The 24,819-nt window shown below is 40.5% G+C and overlaps 2 protein-coding genes across 5 annotated transcripts in view; one reads left to right on the top strand and one right to left on the bottom strand.

The window, feature by feature from the left end:
* Positions 1 to 15,628, bottom strand: part of LOC126188152 (cytoplasmic protein NCK1) — a 70,683-nt gene extending 55,055 nt beyond the window's left edge. For 2 of the 4 annotated variants that reach the window (XM_049929654.1, XM_049929656.1), the window contains exons 1-2: positions 15,179 to 15,628; positions 13,394 to 13,611 (exon numbers count right to left, since the gene is read on the bottom strand). In XM_049929654.1, coding sequence (XP_049785611.1) covers positions 13,394 to 13,502 — 109 coding nt within the window. In that variant the 5' untranslated portion in view covers positions 13,503 to 13,611; positions 15,179 to 15,628. The remainder of the gene's footprint in view (positions 1 to 13,393; positions 13,612 to 15,178) is intronic. The other 2 variants (XM_049929655.1, XM_049929657.1) reach the window with 2 other exon arrangements.
* A 151-nt stretch (positions 15,629 to 15,779) lies between these two features.
* The window catches only part of LOC126188153 (integral membrane protein 2C), a 40,044-nt gene continuing 31,004 nt past the window's right edge, over positions 15,780 to 24,819 (top strand). The window contains exons 1-3 of the mRNA XM_049929659.1: positions 15,780 to 15,966; positions 16,143 to 16,322; positions 16,415 to 16,540. Of these exons, the coding sequence (XP_049785616.1) occupies positions 15,880 to 15,966; positions 16,143 to 16,322; positions 16,415 to 16,540 (393 nt within the window). The 5' untranslated portion in view covers positions 15,780 to 15,879. The remainder of the gene's footprint in view (positions 15,967 to 16,142; positions 16,323 to 16,414; positions 16,541 to 24,819) is intronic.

Here is a 24,819-nt window from a genome sequence, read left to right as displayed (position 1 = left end):
CCTTTCACATTACTCTGTCAGTTGCCAGCTTGTGGCGAACATGAACACTAGTGATCAGCACAATCCAATTATCTTTATGTTTGTACACAGCAATTTTACACTGATTTGGAGTGATTTTCGTGACAGTGGTAAGTGTTTATGCAATGTTAAATGACTTGCAACACTGATAGACAATATTTTTTAATATTTTAAAGCATAACATCCAATGATGACAGCATAGTTCTGTCAAAACTGGTCATCCAATAAAACACTTTTAGTGGTCTTGCCTTGTGCAGTTTTCTTCAGTTACTGTACATTGAAAATTGCTCCATACTGTCAATGTCAGGAATGTATAACAACATAGTCTTTGGCCCATACTACTCCAGTTACAAATCTGTTACTGAAACTGTGCTTCAGAATTATGCTGTCTCAGTTCCAGGAAATGTTAGTCCATGTAATGTTTCAAAATCACCTCTTTGGGACACATGGGTCTGTGGACGAAGAATTTCCATATCATAGATGGTAAAAGATGGCCCAGTCCCTGGCCACAAAGATCACCAGACCCCCTTCTTTTGTGGTTGTGGTTGTGGTTGTGGTGGGGGTGGGGGGTGGGGGGTGGGGGGATTGTGTCAAGACTAAAGTTTATGTCACACTGTACCACGTATGTCCAAACTGTTTGAAAGTGCAAATGCAGTAAAATGTGTGCCATGAAGTACAGTACTGTTTGTTTATTTTGCATGTTGTCAGCAGTGTTCACACTCGCAGCTCGAAATCTAAGACTTTGTGTATGCATTGTCAAATATTGTGTCAATGTTAATTAAAAAATTGTGATCATTTTAAAGTCACGGTAAACATTCTGGAACACTGTAGCTGTAGAGCCATGACTCTCAATACAGTAGACTTTTATGTCTCACTTGCGTGATATCAACAAACTATCCTTCCACGTTAATTTGTAACACTACATCAACCTGATGCGATAGAAACTAGTTGCAAATAAAAAATTATCAATATAGCAGCTTTTGATGTTTTGAGCATATCATTCAACAATTATATGAGAGCTGTAGAGCAATACTGCCTTTGATGAAGATGTTTTAATATATTTGAAATTGGAGCTAAATATCTGGAAACAATAGTGTTCTAAATCACAATGCTAGCACAACTGCCCACCTGAAAAGATCGTAGCCTCTAATTTATCTCCAAAATACTATTAATTTTTGAAGGACACACAACATACCTTGACTAACACAGCTGAACAACAGGGATAGGCAGCATAAATTAATGGCATTAACTTAATGAAATGTTGTATGAAAAGACAAATCTCTCTCTCTCTCTCTCTCTCTCTCTCTCACACACACACACACACACACACACACACACACACACAGTGGTTGTTCAAAACTTGCATAAAAGAAAGAGAGACAGAAGCATGAAACTAAACATAATGATGTAAGATCGATGATGATGATGATGGCAGATGAACATATCACTGTGGGAGACATCAGAATATCTTACTTGTACCAATAAGTTTAAGCAAGACCCCAAACACAATAAAACTTTGAACATATTTTTTGCATTCAACTCACCGCTTTCTAAAACCAGTGGCAAGTCATTATCTACACAGATTGCTACCTTCTTTTCAAAATACACCTAGAATGTAGTCAATTTCAACACGTTGCATAAAAAGTGACGAATCACAAGCCCAAAAAACCACAATGGACCTGCTATATGCTGATGTGACAAATTACTTGAACTACAGCATAAAATATTAACATTCACTACGCCTACTTCTAATATACAATAACTGCCTAAGTTCAAAGAGCTTTGTTTCTTGCATATAGTCACTAAAATACACCATGAGTGGGAAAGTAATAACAGGATATGCAGTCATTGAGTCAACTGAACCTACTGTACCAGAAATCTGTTTCACCTCATTACTTAACGATAATGTGGAGAGTGACAGGATAGAACAGAACACTCAAAATATTTCTTATGTGCTTACAATACTCTTTGGCATGTAGGTTGAGGTGAAAGACTGAGCTGTAGAATAACTAAAAGGTATAATTTAGACTGAAAGGCGACAATTTGGTCTTGATTTAACAAAGGCAACAAATGTGAACACAAAATCTTTGTTGTGGTGAAATACTGATCTGCAGCATAGCCCAAGCCTACGTTAGGTTGTGAGTGGGTGAAGTGATATCTAAGGCTTCAATTAATGACAGATGTTTGGCAGAGCTTTCTCAAAATAGTATTTTTTCTTTTATTGTACTAGGGTTTCTATGACCTGCTTGCATTCTGCCATGGTATACTTTTTTTTCTTTTTTTTTGTTATGGTTTCGGGGCGCAAAACTGCTACGGTCATTAGCGCCTGTTTATGACTTGGGGGGGAAAAAAACACCCACCAAATTGGAAATCAGCAGCAAAAACTAAAAAACAGATGGAAAGCTTAGAAAACCATTATAGAAGGGGAGGGGGGGTTTGTTTTCCCCAAAAGAGCTTCAAATGACCAACTCCTCTCACAGACACTGATAACCTCGAGGACACGATCAGCTGAGAGCGTGTCATCTGCTAAAATGGGGATATATCAGGCAACAGCCGTAAACAAGCACATAGCGGAGTAAAATAGGGGCACTGAAGTAAAAGGTGTCTCACCATCCACAGTTGAGAGCAGTGAGGACAAAGTGAGGGAGGATCGCCGCTTAAAAGATGACAATGGCTAAAAAGATAGTGTCCTATCCGGAGTCTAGTTAAAATTACCTCCTCCCAATGACAAGTTCGGGAAGAAGAGGTCCAAGCACAGGGAAGAGCTTTCACATCCCGCAATTTATTACTGGGAAGTGCAGACCAATGTGCGCGCCATAAAAGAGCAACATGACAACATAAGACACTCTGTAGATCTGCGAAGGGAACCATGCGTACAGCAGGCTGAGGAAGAGAGACTGCAGCCTTGGCCACTATATCAGCCACCTCGTTTCCACAGATACCAACGTGTCCTGGGATCCAGAGGAATGCCACAGAGATGCCTCCCAAGTGGAGCAAGTGCAGGCAGTTCTGAATCCGGTGGACCAGAGGGTGGACAGGGTAAAGAGCTTGGACACTGAGGAGAGAGCTGTACCTGATCATGGCGACGGACGTATTGGACAGCCTGGAGAACAGCATAAAGCTCCGCAGTAAAAACCGAACACTGGTCGACAAGCTGAAATCGATTAGGGGTGTCACCATCAATATAGGCACTCCCAACACCAGATGATGTTTCTGAGCCATCAGTGTAAATAAAAGTGGCATCCTTCATTTGTGCACATAGAGCAGCAAATGCCCGACAATAAATGAGAGTAGGGGTACCATCCTTGGGAAGCTGACAAAGGTCACGAAGCAGGCAGGTCCGGAGGTGGAACCAAGGCGGTGCTGTACCCCCAGTTGTCAAGAAAGTTTTAGGAAAGTGGAAGTAGCAGTTGACGGAAGCGAACTCCCCGTGGTGGTAGAGAGGAATGGCAGCCTGCATACCCTAAATCCAAGAAGGTGTCGGAAAAAAAAAAAAAAAGTCACGGGCTGGATTAGCAGGCATGGAAGACAGATGGCTACCATAACGACTCAGAAGGACAGCTCGCCGATTGGACAGCGGAGGGTTGGCAGTCTCAGCATAAAGGCTTTCTACAGGGCTGGTGAAAAATGTTCCAGACGCTAAACGCAATCCACGGTGGTGGACAGAGTCGAGACGAAGAATAGATGGCCAAGCAGAGGAGTAAACTATGCTTCCATTGACCGATTTCAGCGCACTAAGGTGCAATATAGGCAGAGAAGGACCACTTGGTCTACTCCCCAGGAGGTACCATTCAAAACAGTGAGGGTTTTGAGGGATCACAGACAGTAGGCCGAAAGATAGGAAACGTGGGAGGACCAGCACAATTTTCTCTCAAACATGAGCTCCAAGAATTGAGCGACATCTGCGAATGGGAGGTCGACAGGGCCTAGATGTAGGGAAGGCAGAAGAAACTCTGTATGATGCCAAAAATTTACACAGACGGTCTTACTGGGAGAAAATCGGTAGCCGTTTTCGATGCTCCTGGAGTGGAGGCGAACGAGACATCCTTGAAGATGTCGTTCAAGAAGGCTGGTCCGTTGAGAGCTGTAGTAGATCGCAAAATCATCCACAAAGATGGAGCCCAAGACATCAGGAATGAGACAATCCATAATTGGATTTACGGCAATGGCAAACAGTACAACACTTAGCACAGGGCCCTGGGGCATGGCGTTTTCTTGGGAGAAAGTACAGGAGAGAGTAGTGTTCACCCACACTTTAAATGTGCGCTATGTCATAAATTAATGAATAAAAAGGGGTAGCCGACCTCGAAAGCCCCAAGGGAACAGTGTGTGGAGGATGCCTGTCCTCCAACAGGTATCGTATGCTCTCTCCAGATCAAAAAATATTGCTACTGTTTGGCGTTTCCTGAGATAACTGTCCATGATGTAAGTGGAGATAGCAACAAGATAGTCAACTGCAGAACGACGCTTTCCGAAACCACATTGGGCAGCAGCAAATGTAGACACCTTTTCCTTCAGTCTGATTTCCTGAATAAGCCATTCATCTTAGAAAATGGGGCAATCTCTAGAGGAAACAGTGTGGTCGCCCATACAGTTGATGCAACGAGGGGATGGAGGTGGACAAGCACCCTCTTGGGCATCCTTGCTACACGTAACGCATTTGGCCAGCTTGGAATATGAGTGCCTGGTATGATTAAACAGCTGACACCGATAGCAACACGTAGGGTTGGGGATGTAGTAAGGGCGAACTGAAATTATCACATAGGGCGCTTTAATGTTCAATGGAAGTTGAACTCTGTCAAATGTTTAGAAGGTAGTATGGGTTGGTACCAAGTCCTTGTCAACCCTTTTCATGACTATGTACAGCCGTTACGCCCTGGTCAGACAGGTAGTTTTGAATTTCCTCACTGGGCAATCCATCGAGTGAGCGTGTATAAACCACCCCGCATGATGAATTTAAAGTACAGTGCGCTTCTACCTGGACAGGGAAGGTGTGTAGCAGTGAAGTTCACAGCAATTTTTGTGCCTGGAGGGCAGTGGCCGCTTCTAACAACAAGGTGTCATTTTGTAATCAGGAACAAGACTTTACAGGATCTGCAATTGCATCGACACCTTAAGAAAGGGTACTCCTTGGAAATTATCACTGTGGGTAAGAACCACCTAACTGTTAGAGGGGTGTGGGGGAAAAAGCAGTGTAGTCGACAATGCACGAATAGCCTTACTTCACTCGTTTAGTATTTAAGAATGAGAACGCTTGGTGACTTGGAACAAACAAGTCTACACACAATTTCAAAACTTTACAGAACTTTTTCTCACTGACAACCCTAAAAAATGATGAGAGGAAAAAATATTATCACTTACCACATTTTCGCTGCTCCTGCATTAAAATTGCCTCATGAAATAAAGTTTTAATTTATTACTTCTTTACTATGAACAGCACTCACAATCCATTTCGCAGATAGTATTCAGATATGTTGCTGAATGTACCTACACAAATATACCATTGTACAACACATAGTTCAGGAGATTTGACGTCATAAACACTGAGACGCATGACAAACTGCCGCATCATAACTGATATTTTAATTTATTATTTATTTTCTACTAACCCTATTCACAACACATTTTGCATACATTAGCCACTGGATGTACCTGCAAAATTATATCATTGTACAGCACTTGGGTCAGAACGTACAATGTCGTAACCACTGAGATGCATTAATATGAAAATTTAGGGCAAAATTCACTAGATATGCAGGTGAAACATGTATACAAATACATGTGAAACAGGTTAAATATATCTGACATGAGAAAAACTCATCCTAATCCCCTAGAATGATTTCAACGAAATTTGGTACACATTAGTTATGATCTGGAAAGAAATATTGTGGGAGTAGGAACCACCAGCATCCTATTGAAATGAGCAAGATAACATGGTGAGAGAAGGGGGAGGAGGAGGAGGGGGGAATGGATAGACAGCAAGGAGGAGGGAGGAGACAGAAACAGGAGGGGTAAGAGAATGGCAGGGTGGGCATGGAGGGGGGGGGGGGGTTTATGGACAGACGGAGGGCAAAGGAGGAGATGGACTAATAGAAGACACCAGGTACTCAGCTGGTCTAATTATAATTTCTCAAGTGAATTTTCCCTTCGATACATATATTGCATATAGCTCTGTCAAAAACTTGTTTCAAACAATGGAAGTTACAGGATAGAAAAATGATATGGAAAGGATAGATTGCTACTCACCACACAGAGGAGGTGCTGAGTTACGGACAGGCACAGTAAAAAAAGAACACTAAATATATTTGCAGCTTTCAGAGAAAGTTCTTCTTTAGTAGTAGAAAACAAACACACACACACACACACACACACACACACACACACACACACGGCCACTGTCACCAGGCACTAAGGCCCGACTGTGATCACATCTTATGTGAGCAGCAATCTACCTGGAAGGTGTGTAGCAGGTTTAAGGAGGAGGCATAGGGTTGGGAGAGGGAGGGATGGTATCTTAAGAGTGAGGGAAAATGCTAGTGCGGCCTTTGGAAGCATGCAGGGATGAGATGGAGAATGGATAGGGCTGCTAGGTGAATTAAATTCATTGATGACATCTTCATGATCTGGACCGAACGTGAGGATACCTTGTCCACATTCCTCCAGAAACTCTACATTTTCTCCACCATTCGCTTCATCTGGTCCTCCGCAGCCCAACAAGCCACCTTCCTTAACATCGACCTCCACCTCAAGGATACCTCCATCCACACCAGTCCTACCAACCATCAACACCACCTCCACTTCGATAGCAGCCATCCATTCCATACCAAGAAGTTACTTCCATACAGCCTAGCCATCAGAGGTCATCCAAATATGTCGAGGGTCACAAAGAAACCTTCAAAAACTGAAATTACCCTCCTAATCTTTCTAGAAACAGATCTCACATGCCTTGTATGACCAGTCACCAACCATCCACCATAAACGCCCAGTCTGGCCAAAAAGGAGCATTCCTCATGACACAGTAGCACTTAGGAATGGAGCAACTGAATCACTTTCTCTACCAGGGTCCGGCATCTCTCATCCTGCCCTGAAATGAGAAATATGCTCCCCAATAAGGGGACCATCCCACTCACATGGTATTTTGTCATTCACACTCTGTACACAACATCCTTGTCTGTCCCTATTCCACACTTGCTTCCAAACCTTTGCCTCGTGAATCATGTATCTGAAATAGACCTACTTCCCACTAGCACCTACTCCATTCGTCACTGGCATCTCCTACCCCATCAAATGCAGAGCTACCTATGAAAGCAGCCACTTTATGTACAAACTTAGCTGCAACCACTGTGTCGTTATCTGCATGGGCATGACAACTAACCAGCTGACTGTCCACTCAAATGGCCACAGTCAAACAGTGGCCAAAAGACAGATGGACCAGCCAGTCAGTGAACAGGCAGCCGGACATGATGCGCTTCACTTTAATGACTGCTTCACAGCATGTGCAATGTGTGTGGGGTTGAATCAAACTAAAACTTTGATGTTGAATCAAACTAAAATACAAGTAAAACTGCAATAGTAGGGACTGTATAATGGGAGAGAGGTGTCCCCATAAGCCCTACACATGGAGCTATCTGATGCCATTACATCTCCGAGAAATATCATAAGCATTCTCAAGATTGCAGAAAGCCTCATTCAGATGAGATCTTTGATGGAAAGCTTGTAGTATGGTCATCTGCAAGCTTCTCAGGTTTTCAATGGTGGAATGATATCTCCTCAAATGTACACTGGAAGTGAGTGAGAAGTAGTGCAGGGTCTAAGATTAATTCAACGCAGCAGTTTGCTGCCTGCTACAAGGTATGTTGTGCGCATTCTTAGTATAACACTATGACCACTACAGATGTTTGAGGAAAGAAATTAAAATATATATTTCCAAAAGGTGCAGTAGAATCACTTTTACCATAACATTTTGTAAAAGATTTTTTTGTCGCCAGTGAAATGTCACATATTACAGATAATGCTCAATTAATCACTCACATGGGGAAAGAGCTGCTGTACACTTCAGTATTGGTGGTACTGTAATCCCAACTGATCCCCCATGAAAGCTGGATTCTGGTTGGTGGAAGGAATAATTTGAGTAAAAGAATTCACCATGGGCTGTAGATGTCCCTCTGGTTCGGATGGAGCTGATGTGCTCACTGTAGTATTAATATGTTACCTTGCTCTTCTACCCAATGTCATCCCAACGGCCTCAAACACAAGTATTTGTTGTGATGTTCACAGCAATTGGTCTGTACTTAAATCTTCAGTGAAACACACTTCCATCTTTGTAAAGAAGCACTCCACACCTCAACAGTGAACACACCTTTTTTAAGTGGACAACTGTCTGAGCTCTTTACACTTTTTGTACATGAATACTCTCTGGAGAACCAACTAGCTACTGTTAGAATATGTACTCAAAATTACAGATGACCCAGAAGTTTCAATGCAGCCATGGAAAATATGGTCAACCCAGGCACAACTTTGTACAACTAAGCAAGCACAGCTTAGCTGGAATGTAGCATTGTCCTTAGAGATTTGTTGCAAACTTTGTAGCCTTAACTACTACACACCATATCAGTGTATACTTCATTTTTAAGTTGATATTTATTTTAGAGATTACTACCATCACCGAAATGCAGTCAGTTGTGCGTAGATAATTCTTTTCAAGATACAGAATGAATGTACCACCATCACTCCAAACTGTAGTCACTCAAAATACCAAGCATTTACAGCCCTGTGGGTTAATTACGTGTAGCCACATATCATGAACCCTGTGCTCTCTGAAACATAGCCAATTAGGACTGGCCAAGCTCCTTAGAGTTAGCACAACCTGGAGAGAACATGCAGCTTAAAGAACAATGAGTGCAATGAGCATTATCCACTGCGACAATGCTGATGGTGCATCCCCAAAGAGGTATTCACCTCTGCCTCCAAACACTGATACAAGAGCACCAAAACTTACAACAAACAGCCATATTCCATTCAAATGTGTATTGCAGAGGTCACATGTGAGTAACATATACATTGGCTGTCTAAGAAAATGTCCTGTGACAAGATGAAGACAACTTATCAACAAGTAAATGACATATTCACATAACTTTGGCATATAATGTACCAGCGTGTGCAGAGTGTTATGCAAGCAGCAGTTTGAACCTTTTAATCTTGACAATCAAACCCAACCATTGCCCTGAATACATTGAATTTATTCACTTGTTTCTACAGTAGACTTCTCTGCAATCCTTTTTCTAAGCCTACGGACTTTACAGTTTCCCTCCTGAAACATTTCAAGCCACATGTTTGTCAGCATAGTGTTCAAATTACAGGATTCAAAGTTCATCTATTAAGGCTCATTTTATATTAATGTTCTGAAACTCTTCATCAAAGATCGATCAGACCATATATTAATTATTCCTACCCACATTTATGAACGTAATGCTCCTTAAAGAGGTGTTTACAGATTTCTGAATACTGACTAAATATTATTTACAATACCGTAGAGTTGCACTCTAGTTCAGCAATGGTGTGAAAGATACTTTAACAGCTGCATCTGGGAAGCAACAGATGATTTGGCTACTGAGATCACTTGATTTAATCTGTCTGAATGTCTCCAAGCAACGGGAGATGATGCAGCTCAGGCATGTAAATAATCAAATCAAAGAAGGCCTTCACTGCAAACAGTTGCTATCACTATTACTGCATTCGGAACTTGTTAACAGTCATCAAACATAAGTGGCAATCAATGCTCCTAAAGTATTCCAATGAAGTGAAGTTATTAATTGCACATTCAAGCATCTTCTGCATATTTGACAACTTTTTGTAACACATTAAGTGTTCTTCTCTATCTTTTTCATAACCATTTTCAAGTACCACAGGCTGACATCAGAGTATATCTTGTTGTTCTAAGTATGTTTATGCAAGCATTTTCTACCTATGCCTTAAGCTGGATGATTTACACTGACGTGCCAAAGAAACTGGAATAGGCATGCATATTCAAATACAGAGATATGTAAACAGGCACAATACGACACTGCAGTTGGCAATGTCTATGTAAGACAACAAGTGTCTGGCGCAGTTGTTCGATCGGTTACTGCTGTTGCAATGGCAGTTTATTAAGATCTAAGTGAGTTTGAACTTGGTGTTATACTCGGCACATGAGCAATGGGACATAGCATCTCCGAGGTAGCGATGAAGTGGGGATTTTCCCATACAACCATTTCACGAGTGTACTGTGAATATAAGGAATCCAGTAAAACATCAAATCTCTAACATCACTGTGGCCAGAAAAAGATTCTGAAAGAACTGGACCAACAATGACTGAAGAGAATCATTCAACATGACAGATGTGCAACTCTTCCACAAATTGCTGCAGATTTCAATGATGGGCCCTCAACAAGTGTCAGTATGCGAAACAATCAATGAAACATCATTGATGTGGGTTTTCATAGCCAAAGGCCCACTCATGTACCCCTGATGACTGCACGACACAAAGCTTTATGCCTTGCCTGGGCCCGTCAACACAGACATTGGACTGTTGAAGACTGGAAACATGTTGCCTGGTCGGACGAATCTAATTTCAAATTGTATCAAGCATACAGACGTATAAAAGTATGGAGACAATCTAAAGAATCCATGGATTCTGCATGTCAGCAGGGGACTGTTCAAGCTGGTGGAGGCTCTGTAATGGGGTAGGGCACGTGCAGTAGGAGTAATATGGGACCCTTGATACGTCTAGATACGACTTTGACATGTGACACATACGTAAGGATTCTGTCTTATCAGCTGCATCCATTCATGTCCACTGGGCATTCCAATGGACTTGAGCAATTCCAGTAGGATAATACAACACCCCACATGTCCAGAACCGCTACAGAATGGCTCCAGGAACACTTTTCTGTGTTTTAACTCTTCCGCTGGTCACCAAACTCCCCAAAAATAAACATCATTGAGCATATCTGGGATGTCTATCAATGTGCTGTTCAGAGGAGATCTCCACCCCCTCATACTCTTATGGATTTATAGACAGCCCTGCAGGATTCATAGAGTCAGTTCCCTCCAGTACTACTACAGACATTAGTCGAGTCCATACCACATCGTGTTGTGGCACTCCTGAGTGCTCGCAGGGCCCTCCACGATATTAGGCAGGTGTACCAGTTTCTTTCGCTCTTCAGTGTATTTTGCAATAACTAGTATACATCACTGATCTGCACTGGGATTGCAGGAATACAGTGCAGCTATTTTTGGAAAGATCATAATAAAATTGGTTTGACAGCAACAGACTACAAGTGTGTCATTTTTAGCGTACGACAACTGTGAAGCAACGAACTACCTCCATTAATCAAAATTTAAATAACAGTTATAACAGTTGTGGTGAAATTAGACAACTTTTTTTTTCAGAAATATTATTGTCAAACAGTAGGATTAAGAAAAATTCAAAATTCCACAAAATAAAATGAGACAGACGCACATAACAATAAAGTAGCAATAAGCAAGAGAGAATCGTCCCTCAGGTATCTGAGGATTCTCCTAACGTTGTGTTCTGAGTACATAAATGTAGTTTACAGGAAGATGTAAATGATAAAAGACGGGCAAACGATATATTACTGGCTGAGCAACAAATTAAAAAAAAAAAAAAACAATCTCACATATCATGAATGGAACTCTTGTTTTTTTTTTTTTAATACCACAATAACGACTTTCCTTTCCTCCCTCAAACTATAAGCAGTAGTTCAACCACAGTTTTTAAATATCAATAATTTATATGGAATAATATTAGTATAATTAACACAGTTTGAAATATTAAGTATTCTAAAATTTGTGATTTATGGTTGGTTGGTTGGTTTTGGGGAAGGAGACCAGACAGCGTGGTCATCGGTCTCATCGGATTAGGGAAGGATGGGGAAGGAAGTCGGCTGTGCCCTTTCAGAGGAACCATCCCGGCATTTGCCTGGAGTGATTTAGGGACATCACGGAAAACCTAAATCAGGATGGCCGGACGCGGGATTGAACCGTCGTCCTTCCGAATGCGAGTCCAGTGTCTAACCACTGCGCCACCTCGCTCGGTGTGTGATTTATAAAACTCAATTAAAATTAAATTTCAATGCTAAGTTAAAAACACAGAATTCTCTGGGATTTTATACAATTCCCAGAGATTTCCCTAATTTTTCCAGATACAATTTAATTCCCTTAGAATTCCAGGTTTTATAGAAGAATTGCCACCCTGTTTTCCCTTAATCTATTTCGTAACCGTTATTCCTCAGCCTATTTGGTATTCACAAATTAAGTATATGAGATTTGGATGATCACTTTGTAGCTACAGTATACAATGAAGTCTAAATACCATTCAAAAACTACAAGAAAGAAAAAGCTTCATTATGTTACTTCCTCTATGCTATCACTTACGAAATTCATTTCTTTGAAACATCTTAGTGTATTTGTTTGAAAAAGGTCACCAACACAGAGGAAAATTAAACATGAAATGTCATATTGAAATAAATATGAACTGTTTAATACTTACCTTTGGGAGATGACACTTACAGTATAGCAGATTAAAACACACAAAATAACATCAAAGGAAGGCCAAAGTTACATGCTACAGCTTTCCTCTTGAGGATGAGAGCAAAGGAGGATGTGGACAGAGGTAACAGGAGGTGGCATAGGTCAGTCAGAATCTAGATTAGGAAATTTCTACACAATGCACAACAGAGGAAAGGGAGAGAGAACATTAATGGTGTTTGGAGGCCAAGACTGGGAGTAAGCAAACACTACACACCATTTCCTTCATCCCTATCTTCCTTTCTCCCTCTGAAATGTGCCACCTCCTCTTTTTAAATCTTCCTAATTTACTCCTCTGCATTTTTAAACGAGGGAGGTGCTATAGTGGTATTTGTTTCCTTATGCTGCACACAGAAACTGGGCAGATCTTTCTAGTCATCATCACTTGAATTATTTGTACGTCACACACGCTCATAAAACGTGTTTTGTGCAGGTGACGGATGAGTATGTGTTCAAAAGTTTAGTGTCTTGTATATGTTGCTGGTGATGAAATTAAGGCTTTAGACTTGCATTCAAGATAAATCAGTTCAAATCTACATATAGATTTAAAACTTTACTTTTTATTTCAAGAATCATGCAAAGCAAATGCCACGATGGCTCCTCTACAGAGGAAATTATATTCTTTTTTCCCTTGTGCTGGAAGTGATTTCAAACAAAAGGCCTTCCTTGACTGCTATTTAGTGTATTTCAGCTATGAATCTGCTGTTTCGAAAACAAACATTAAATATGTTAAAACAGAAAGAGTAAAAGAGAGAGATCCAAAACAGAAAGTTGTAAGTTTCCATACCATGCCAAATAGCTGCCATGTAGTGAGGTGAGGGTCGAAAACTGTTTTTTGTCTGGCCAGCAGTAGCTTCTCTGGTGCCAACAGATTTCTGTGATCTTGCTTCCAGCATCACTCCTGCATCTGACTGACCTTAGTTTGTGGTACAGCAGCTTAACTTTTAAGCTGCAGTCACCTGATACAGTGCTTCTCAAATCCCATCTTGAGTAGACATGTTATTACTAGTGGATGCAAACCAAAAATTTAAAATGCAAACATAATAAGGCACAATCTTCTTTACAATAAACCAGGACCTACCTTCAAAATGAGGCAAGCACAAATCACAAATTTGTATACAATATAAATACAACACATTATATAAGTGGCCAAGCAACAAAATATGGGTACTTGATTATGTTTAAGCTGAGGTGGTTTGCACTTACAGTTCAATAAAGTTAGTTAGTTTGAATTGATTTTGTGACTCAAGAAATGTGAAAAGTGCAGTCACCATTTCTGCAGTACACTACTTTAGCCTTTTAGGACCAGGAAATGAAGCATATATCAGGGAACACTGTATCAAGTATGCTTTTGGTAGTGTGTACAAGTGGTACAAAATTATGTATTTCCCTTACAACAGATTACAATATAAAATTAGTCAGTTTGTAATGTACATTTTTTCCTCCCTTTATTTAGGTTTAACAAGTTATCAAAATAAAGACAATTTTATAATATAAACTTGGGTATAGGTGGGCACATGTAAAGATGTATATATTTCTGGATGTCATGTGTAACAACAGTTAAATGTTGAGACTGCAATTCAACAAAGCTGTTCATTCTATATTCACGAGGAACACATTAACCAGAAAACTTTATAAATAAACAATCAAGCCTTAGAAACAGTCCATGAGCTGTATTTAGGGTAGCTTAGTGACCACATAGGAAACAAATACAAAGTGGTAAAAATTGGTCTGGAGTGCTTTTAATAACCTAAATGTGTGTCCATTGTGAAAACTAAACTTTCAATGTGTCTGAATCATAAGTTAACAGTAAATGCGTGTAATGAGTTTTGACATGTCTAGAGAAAAAAAATGAGGGTTACATGGCAAGCAATAGAGAGACACATGTTGAGAACTATAAGAGGAGCAAGTGCAACAGACAAATGGAGTGGGGAACAGGCTGAACTGGTAATGAGTTACGACTGTAACAAAAATGAAATTTCTGTGATACTGCCTCCAGCAACACATCTGCATCCGATTGACCTTAGTTTGTAGTCCAGTAACTTACTTTGAAGGTGCAGTCACCTGAACTGGATTTATGGCCGACTGAATCGATGGCTAATGGACCAAGGAGAGTCAGATTTCAATAGACAACAAAAGACTTGGTGGTATAATGGAAGGAGGCCAGATGACATTAAAAATGGAAAAGAATCAAGGCAGGCTTTATTAGGCACTGCATTTCATATTATCCAAATACAGATGCTACAAAATAAATCTGCTTAGAAATTCTGTCAGTTGTATCTTCATTATACGGGTAGATACGGGAATATTCTGTAATAGCAGAGTGCATGCAGTTAAATGTCAAGTTTACAGGAAACAGGTTTTTATTCTTCATATAAACAGTGTGCTAAAACAGATATGTAATGCAAACTGATGATGAATGTCAGAAGTGTTGTGTGCAGCAATACACAGCTATACAAATGTCACATTTAATTACTGCAGGTATCTAATGAAATTTATCCGATTTTATGGTGGACCCAGAGGTCTCTAAGGCATGCATTGGTGATAAAGATAAGTTATAGAATAAACGTACCTCATAATCAGTTATACCAATATTCCATTCGTTTCGCACTCCAAATACCGACCACTTAATCAGAATGCAACAACAACTCCAAAAAAAATCATTTTATTGCAACTGCATAACAACTACGGAATGTATCTTGAATTAGAATTACACCGTGCTTTCATATTCCGTAATAAACAAACTACGAAACAAGCATCCATGCAATCATTTACTAGGAGCACCAATTTTATGAAAATATCTTACCAATCTTCAAACTTGACATATTACTATGACAGGCATAGATATTCTATAGACGCAGTTCTTTTAACTATAAGGTTGTCCGCCCCGATCGCTATGAGGAACAGTATTTAGGCTTGCCAGTCACATCTAAATTCCAGTCCTGTGTTCCGCCGCTAGCGTCATATGAAAAAGTCTTTCTCCCTCATACAACTGACCCTGTTGTGTTGTTATTACTTTCTAATCCAGTTTAAGATTCTGTGGTAATAGGACCACCCTACAACGATATAAATCTCCTATATCCCATACAAAATAATTTCGCTTCACTAGTATTAAAATTTGGGCTGAGGTACTCGCTACGCGTTATTTCTTTGTCAATCTGTACAGCGCCACTGGTAAAGGACGGGAGTATTGAGAAGCTGCCGAGATCGATGTGAGGATTTGACGTCTGTAGTGAAAACTTGACAGTTCTCGGTCGTATTTAAGCAGGCAAAATGACAATTATCACGAAACCATTAAGTGAAAAAAAGGCAGACAAGAAGGAAGCTCCCTTAGTTATAAATGAAGAGATTGGAAACTACGTAAGTATATACCTACGGCTTGCTACGCTAAGGGCTCTGTAATGGAGTAATGAAAATGGCAACATGAAGAAAATTATGCGCAGTTATCTTAAGCTGATAAGCACTGGTGGAATTGCAGAATGTAATATGAGCGTTCACTAGTACTAGAAATTTCGTTGATGAACATCTTGTTACAGCCCTCAAAACCTGATTTGGAAGGAGCTGCAGAAACAGAACCACAATACTTTGTTTTGCGTACTCGAGCGCGTAGAGTTTCAGCTGCTACAACAATATGTTTATTTCTAACTGCTCTGTTAGTAATGAGCATCGGAATCATAGCCGGAGTGTATCTCTACAGACAATTTGCAAGATCTCAGGTAATCAAACATTGGCCCTGAAACTGCTGCATTAGCCTATGTATTTGAAAATATGTTTCACAATAATTTAATTTACTGTAATTCGCTACCAGGTGCAACGTTTTCGTGGTTGGTGCACAATCCCATATGAAGGTACACATGCCACAATGTATTTGGATGACAGAAGCAACCAAAACGTGAATTCAGATTCATATGTTGCAGATTCAGACTTGTTTGCTGTAAGTATTAATGGGGAACGTATATTGTCATACTCTAAATAATAATAAGAGGGAAAATTCTGAGCATAAAACTTGTTCCATTTTTTTCCAGCATTGCACATATCAATACAGTTAGCATTCATGATTGTTGAAAGGAAATTATACATGTACATGGAAAAATACATATTAACTGGTAGCAAATAGGGGCAAGATCAGGAGCTACATTCCCCTCCCTTCCCCAGCACTCAGGGAAAAGAAGAAAATATTGTAGTCAGGTGTTTTTCTTTCGAGAAAATAATTTAAAAGTCGGTATTATGCAGGTGTTTAACAGGATCAGAACTGTAAAATTTTTATGGCTACTTACAAGCCACCATTCGTCTTCCAAAATGTTAAGAAGTATTCCATACTCCAGGGTTAGCCCCCCCCCCCCCCCCTACAAATTATCGTACGGGCACTGTTTGTAGCATATAAAATTATTTTAGATTAATGAGACAGAAAGGCCAGCAGAATAGTCCTACTTAATTCTGAAATGAAATTGCTATTTAATCTTTCGGTCATACGAAATCTGTCTAAGGTAAGGATTAGTTTGTGTATGGGGGAGGGGGAGGGTCGTTCTAACATGCTAATGCCTTTATTGGAGATATTCACTGACAGTGATGAGTTAAGTTGCACTCACAATCACCTGAAAGACAGTCCATGGAGACGTACAGGAATGCTTCATGGGAATAATTGTTCAATTGTGTATGCAGCTTACAATCTATGCCTGATCCTGTAAATTCTATGTTTGATAGGATGGTGATATTAGTTGGAATTGATGTTTAAGTTAGTGTAGGTTCTTCCACTAAGTGACTTCCTGGTCGTCAAATTGCTCACTGCGAAGGATAAGAGGTTTAAGTAATCTATTTAGGAATCTTTTTAAGGACACCAATGTTGATGATGGGACATTAAACACTAATCTCCTCCTCCACCAGATTTTGGACTGTCTGATACCTATAGCACGAAGGTGACTAGAGTAGTTGCCATCATAGAACATACATATTACAGATGTTATATATTCATATCCAGTTTGTATAGTATAATCTCTTTTGGGGGAGGGGGAGAAGATGAAAGGAGGAGGATTGGATTGTAGATTATAGTATTTTATCCCTCTTCCACAACTTTAGTTGTGCATATATATTGAAATAATCAGCAACCATTTGCATAAAAGATATTGTATTTCTTTATTCGACACTCGCAAATAATGTGATAGTTATAACCTTCTGAAGAAGGGTACTAAGTGCCTGACCTGATTACAGAAATAAAATCTTTATAGGCAGCTGGTTGCTGTTTATTTTGATATTGTAGATTATAGTAGTTGGAGATCTGTGTTGTCTAATTATTTTTTCTCACCAGTCTTCTTCCCATTAACTGGATGCCTTACTTTAAATGCATGAGTGTTACCTAATATGTGTGTGTATATGTAAAGCAAAATTGCCCTGTGAGAACTCAATATTCTGTTAAATGGAACTAGAAGAGTTAGCATTTATTGAGTATGTTGCTGTTGTACTTAATTTGGTCTCCTTGTGGGTATTATAAAGTGTATTGTTGGATGTTTACAGAATGATCATTGCTATTGTGGGCAGGGGTAGTGGAAGGGGGCCTTTGGTAATAATGAAAATGTCAAGATTGTCTTTGATAATATTATGAAACGATTGAGCAGGTTAGGGGTGGGTTACAGTAAAGTGCTGCCTGGGGGAGCATACAGGGATGAGGTGGAGAGAGGTTAGGGCAGCTAGGTGCACATTGGGAGGTGTGATGGAGGGGGGAGGGCATTGCCAAAAGAGAGGTAAAAAAGACAGTGGACAGTATGGCAATGGGCACCTGCAAGCCACCAATCCTATGCCAACAAATTCATGGGTCATCCAATGGAATCGTTTCTAACAGCCCAGAATACCAAACACCTCATCTGGTTCCGAATCATTGTTGACATCTTTGCAATCTGGATTGAGGGCGGGCACACCCTATCCATATTCCTCCAGAACCTCAATAGTTTCTCCCCCATTCGCTTCACCTGGTCCCCCTCAATCCAACAAGTCACCTTCCTAGATGCTAACCTCCACCTCAAAGGTGACTACATCAGTACCTTTGTCCATATCAAACATACCAACCACCAGCAATATGTCCATTTCGACAGCTGTGACCAATTCCATACTAGTGATGGGCAGTCCCTCAAAATAATCAAGGCTCTTGTTGAGACCTTCACAGAGCGTAATTACCCTCCCGACTTTGTACAGAAACAGATCTTCCTTGCCTTCTCTCTCTCTCTCTTTCTCTCCATTCAACCCCCCCCCCCTCCTCCCACCTCCCAAAGTTCCACAGTCCAACCACAGAGGAGCAGTCCCCTCGTGTCTCAGCACCATCCAGAACTGGAGCAAGTGAACCACATTCACCACCAGGGTTTTGACTATTTCTCGGCGGCATGCCCTGAAATTAGGAATATCCTGCCCGCTATCCTTCCCAATCCACCCACAGTAGTATTCCACCACTCACCGAACCTACACAATATCCTCGCTAATTTCCTACACAACCCCTGCTCCCAGCCACTTGCCTCGTGGCTCATATCCCTGTAATAGTCCTAGGTGCAAGACCTGTCCCATACATCCTCCCACTACTGCCTACTCCAGTACAGTCATAAGCATCACCTGTCCCATCAAAGGCAGGCCTTTGATGAAAAATCAGTGATTCTAAGCTGCAGTCACTGTGCTGCATTCCATGTGGGTGTGACAGCCAACAAGCTGTCTGTCCGCATGAATAACCATCGACAAGCTGTGGTCAAGAAACAGCTGGACCTCCCAGTTTTTGAGCACAGTCTTCTTCATTTTAATGTCTGCTTCACTACCTGTGCCATATGGATCCTTCATACCAAAACTAGCTTTTCTGAATTGCACAGGTGGGAACTCACCCTGCAATATATCATACGTTTCTGTAACTCTACTGGCCTCAACCTTCGTTAGTCATTGTCCTTACTCATCTAGCCCCTTGCCTGTTTACATTCCAGCAGTACACAACCCTCCACTCCAGTATCACACCCACAGTCTTCTTACTTCCCTCCCTTTCTGCCGCACCCCTCGCTCCGTCTAACTTACTCCCGACTGCAGCTAGCTGCCCCACCTTCTCTCCATCTTGTCCTTGTATGCTCCCACAAGCTGCACGTCACTGTTCCCCACACCTTCCTTGCACCAGCCTTCTCCTTACCCCCCACCACCCAGACTCCCATCATGCTGTTCGCAATCTGGCAACCAGAGACTGTGATCATATGTGTGAGTTGCGTTTGTGTGAGAAAAAGAATAATATACCTCCACCAATATGTTTGCTAACATGTAGACCTTATCAGCGAGATTCAGTGATAATAAGTAGTGTTTAAAGGTTCAGATTGGTGGTGATCACATTGTGAAATCTGGCAATGTTTGGATTTTAAAAAAATTCCCAGTAATATAGACAACAGTACACTTAATATTAATTGATATTCAGTCATTAGCTCACTGTGGATGATGAAATAAAGGGCAAAACTGAAGATTGCTGTGCCACCTGCTAGGTTTGACCTGTTACAGCATCAAAATGGTGGACACCTTTATTTCAGGCTTATACAATATTGTGACCATGATGTCACTCGTTACACATGCGAACAAACACAGATAATATGAAAAATATTTAATTGCAGAAGTAAAATTAAACAAATGGTGCAACTGTAAGATGTGGGGGGAGGGGAGGTGATAATGAATTAAATGTATGACAATCCTAATAAAGAAAGCATACCAAAACACCTACTAAACAAAAATCAAGCAAGCAGAATATTCAGCAATTGGCAGAACTGAAAGAAAAGAAAAAAAAAGAAAGAAACTAGTCTCCAAAAGACCTATATAGCTCAAAAGTCCACAATAGCACTTATTAGCACACAGCTCCATAACCCAGTAGGCCTACTGAAAATTTCACATGACCTGTACAGCGCAAACAAAAACCCCAAAACCACACATCTCAACAATTCTGATATCTAATGCTTCACTTGACTATGTTTCAAAACTGAAGTCCACAGTACCACGAAACCATAACTCTCTTATAGCTAATATTGAAAACCTAACCTCACCAATATAAGTAAAATAGACTTCATGATACCTTCCAGTCCAGCATCATTACTAACAACACAACAAAAATTCATAAAAAAAACTGCATTAACACCAATTTTAATATAAAAAAACACAATTATTGACATAAACACATATGCCATACATACAACAATAAAGGGAAACAAAACAATAAAAACATACTTACCGGTCAGAGAGCTGACGCACAAATCTAGTCTTCAGTCACTTTTCAGATGGCCAAGCCGGCCGGAGTGGTCGTGCGGTTCTAGGCGCTACAATCTGGAGCCGAGCGACCGCTACGGTCGCAGGTTCGAATCCTGCCTCAGGCATGGATGTATGTGATGTCCTTAGGTTAGTTAGGTTTAATTAGTTCTAAGTTCTAGGCGACTGATGACCTCAGAAGTTAAGTCCCATAGTGCTCAGAGCCATTTGAACCATTTGAATCAGATGGCCAACCTGGACTTCTCAAACCAGGAAACTCTCCCCATAGAACGCCATATGTTGTCCAGCTGGCAACTCCACATGTACTGGTCCCTGGTCCAACATGCAGCAACTTTGGTCAGTCTCGTACAGTCTCCACAAACATAAGATTTCATATATTTGGCACTTAAAATGAATAACTGAAGAAATTTAATCTTGATCGAGATGTCCCACATTGCAGCTTGCACGGATCTAATCATGAACTTCATATCTGTAACTAACAAAAATGAAATTGAAATTAATCTCCAACCATAAACAACACACTACACTAACATATCAGAATCCAAATATATATCCTAGCTACTACTACTAACACCTAAATAACTCTCTAACAATTCGGTCCAGACTCGGATGTTATTCCCACAAATGGCTCTGATGGAGTCCAATGTATCATTAACATCAATCACAAACAAGTTAGAAATATAAACATCCCATACTAAAGAGTCCCACTGCATACTAAGAAACACCCTCTCCATCACTTATCCATTACCCTGTGCCACCATGAAGTCACAGAACACAATACAGTTTGTCACTGGTCAAACCAGATGAGTGGTATTACAAACTTCAGTTGACCTCAATAGAGACAATAAGCTAAGACCTTTTTTGCATGATACCCAGAGATCTAGAATTAGTGGATCTCACACATTGGCAATTACTACAAGAGAAAATGCAGTATCATGTATTTCAGACATTACAGTTGACTGCAGACTCCTTCATCTAACATTATCAGTTATATCTTCCAACATTTATACATGACCTTTAAAACTATTATTTGACTAGCTTATCAACTGCAATCATTTTGAGTTTTTTTTGGAAAACTACTATCATTTCATTTTCACTCACTTGTCATGCACAGATTTCATGATAAAATTATTCTCTTCAGGTATGGGAAGCAATTTTCTTACAGTACTTAACTATGCACACACATCCTGCAGGGCATACCAGGCTGGAGGATTGATAGGTAGACGAGGCACAAGTTGTCCTGCTTGAGCCACTCAGAAAGCATATCTGATCATTCCACAAACAAGAATTGCAACCACGATACTGGGATTTATAGATGAAGTGCTTGAAAGTGCTGAAACTAAATTGCATTTGCTGGTTTCAAGGAATGCCCCTCTTAGCAGTTTCGTTATTCCTTTCATAGGAAAGTTCCAGAAATTTCTAAAATCGAAAACATCTGTTATCCACAGTCTTCTGATGAGAAACTTGGTTTTGCTGTGGTTTAGTCCCAAGGATTGCTATCTACAGGATACATAAAGTTTCAGACATACCTGAAGTATACTGTGGATATAGTGAGGATTCCTAAGTGACTGTTGTAAAATACCAAGTCCTTGTTGCAAGAAAGGAAAAAGATCCAGAATGAGATTTTCACTCTGCAGCAGAGTGTGCGCTGATAATCTGCCAGGAAGTTTCAAGGAAAAAGATGTCTGGGATTTCGTCCAAAATCCTTGGACTGATTTCAACCAAATTGAACTCTGAAAAATCGGGCCTCATAAGTATCGGGATTTATAACCTCTTAGCTCTGGTGGGAGTGGAGAGAGGGCAAAAATGTTTTTTTTTTTTTTTTTTTTTTTTTTTCACCCACCTCTCACATATAGGTTGCCTTGCATGACAAACATATCATCATCATCATCATTTAAGACTGATTATGCCTTTCAGCGTTCAGTCTGGAGCATAGCCCCCCTTATACAGTTCCTCCATGATCCCCTATTCAGTGCTAACATTGGTGCCTCTTCTGATGTTAAACCTATTACTTCAAAATCATTCTTAACCAAATCCAGGTACCTTCTCCTCGGTCTGCCCCAACTCCTCCTACCCTCTACTGCTGAATCCATGAGTCTCTTGGGTAACCTTGCTTCTCCCATGCGTGTAACATGACCCCACCATCTAAGCCTGTTCGCCCTGACTGCTACATCTATAGAGTTCATTCCCAGTTTTTCTTTGATTTCCTCCTTGTGGACACCCTCCTGCCATTGTTCCCATCTACTAGTACCTCCAATCATCCTAGCTACTTTCATATCCGTAACCTCAACCTTGTTGATAAGGTAACCTGAATCCACCCAGCTTTCACTCCCATACAACAAAGTTGGTCGAAAGATTGAACGGTGCACAGATAACTTAGTCTTGGTACTGACTTCCTTCTTGCAGAAGAGAGTAGATCGTAGCTGAGCACTCACTGCATTAGCTTTGCTACACCTCGCTTCCAGTTCTTTCACTATGTTGCCATCCTGTGAGAATATGCATCCTAAGTACTTGAAACCGTCCACCTGTCCCTAACTTTGTTCCTCCTATTTGGCACTCAATCCGTTTATATTTCTTTCCCACTGACATTACTTTCGTTTTGGAGATGCTAATCTTCATACCATAGTCCTTACATTTCTGATCTAGCTCTGAAATATTACTTTGCAAACTTTGAATCGAATCTGCCATCACAACTAAGTCATCCGCTTATGCAAGACTGCTTATTTTGTGTTCACATATCTTAATCTCACCCAGCCAGTCTATTGTTTTCAACATATGATCCATAAATAATATGAACAACAGTGGAGACTGGTTGCAGCCTTGTCTTACCCCTGAAACTACTCTGAACCATGAACTCAATTTACCGTCAACTCTAACTGCTGCCTGACTATCCATGTAAAGACCTTTAATTGCTTGCAAAAGTTTGCCTCCTATTCCATAATCTTGTAGAACAGACAATAACTTCCTCCTAGGAACCCGGTCATATGCCTTTTCTAGATCTATAAAGCATAGATACAATTCCCTGTTCCGCTCATAACACTTCTCCATTATTTGCCGTAAGCTAAAGATCTGGTCCTGACAACCTCTAAGAGGCCTAAACCCACACTGATTTTCATCCAATTGGTCCTCAACTAATACTCGCACTTTCCTTTCAACAATACCTGAGAAGATTTTACCCACAACGCTGATTAAAGAGATACCTCTGTAGTTGTTACGATCTTTTCTGTTTCCATGTTTAAAGATTGGTGTGATTACTGCTTTTGTCCAGCCTGATGGAACCTGTCCCGACTCCCAGGCCATTTCAATTATCCTGTGTAGCCATTTAAGACCTGACATTCCACTGTATTTGATGAGTTCCGACTTAATTTCATCCACCCCAGCCGCTTTATTGCATTGCAATCTATTGACCATTTTTTCCACTTCCTCAAATGTGATCCTATTTCCAACATCATTCCTATCCCATTCTACCTCGAAATCTGAAACATTACTGATCGCATTTTCACCTACATTGAGCAACTCTTCAAAATATTCCCTCCATCTGCCCAAGGCATCCGCAGGATTCACCAGCAGTTTTCCTGACCTGTCCAAAATACTTGTCATTTCCTTCTTACCTCCCTTTCGAAGACTGCTAATTACACTCCAGAATGGTTTTCCAGCAGCTTGACCCATAGTCTCCAACCTGTTTCCAAAGTCTTCCCACGATTTCTTCTTCGATGCTGCAATTATCTGTTTGGCTTTGTTTCTTTCTTCAACATAACTTTCTCTGTCTACCTGGGTTTTGGTATGTAGCCATTTTTGATACGCCTTCTTTTTCCTTTTACAGGCTGCCTTTACTGTATCATTCCACCAAGCTGTTTGCTTCATCCTACTTTTACACACTACTGTTCCAAGACATTCTTTAGCCACTTCTAGTACCGTGTCCCTGTACCTTGTCCATTCCTTTTCCAATGGCTGTAA

The sequence above is a fragment of the Schistocerca cancellata genome, chromosome 5, assembly GCF_023864275.1.
Source record: "Schistocerca cancellata isolate TAMUIC-IGC-003103 chromosome 5, iqSchCanc2.1, whole genome shotgun sequence".
NCBI classification, from domain to species: domain Eukaryota; kingdom Metazoa; phylum Arthropoda; class Insecta; order Orthoptera; family Acrididae; genus Schistocerca; species Schistocerca cancellata.
This window is presented reverse-complemented; position numbering and strand designations above follow the sequence as displayed.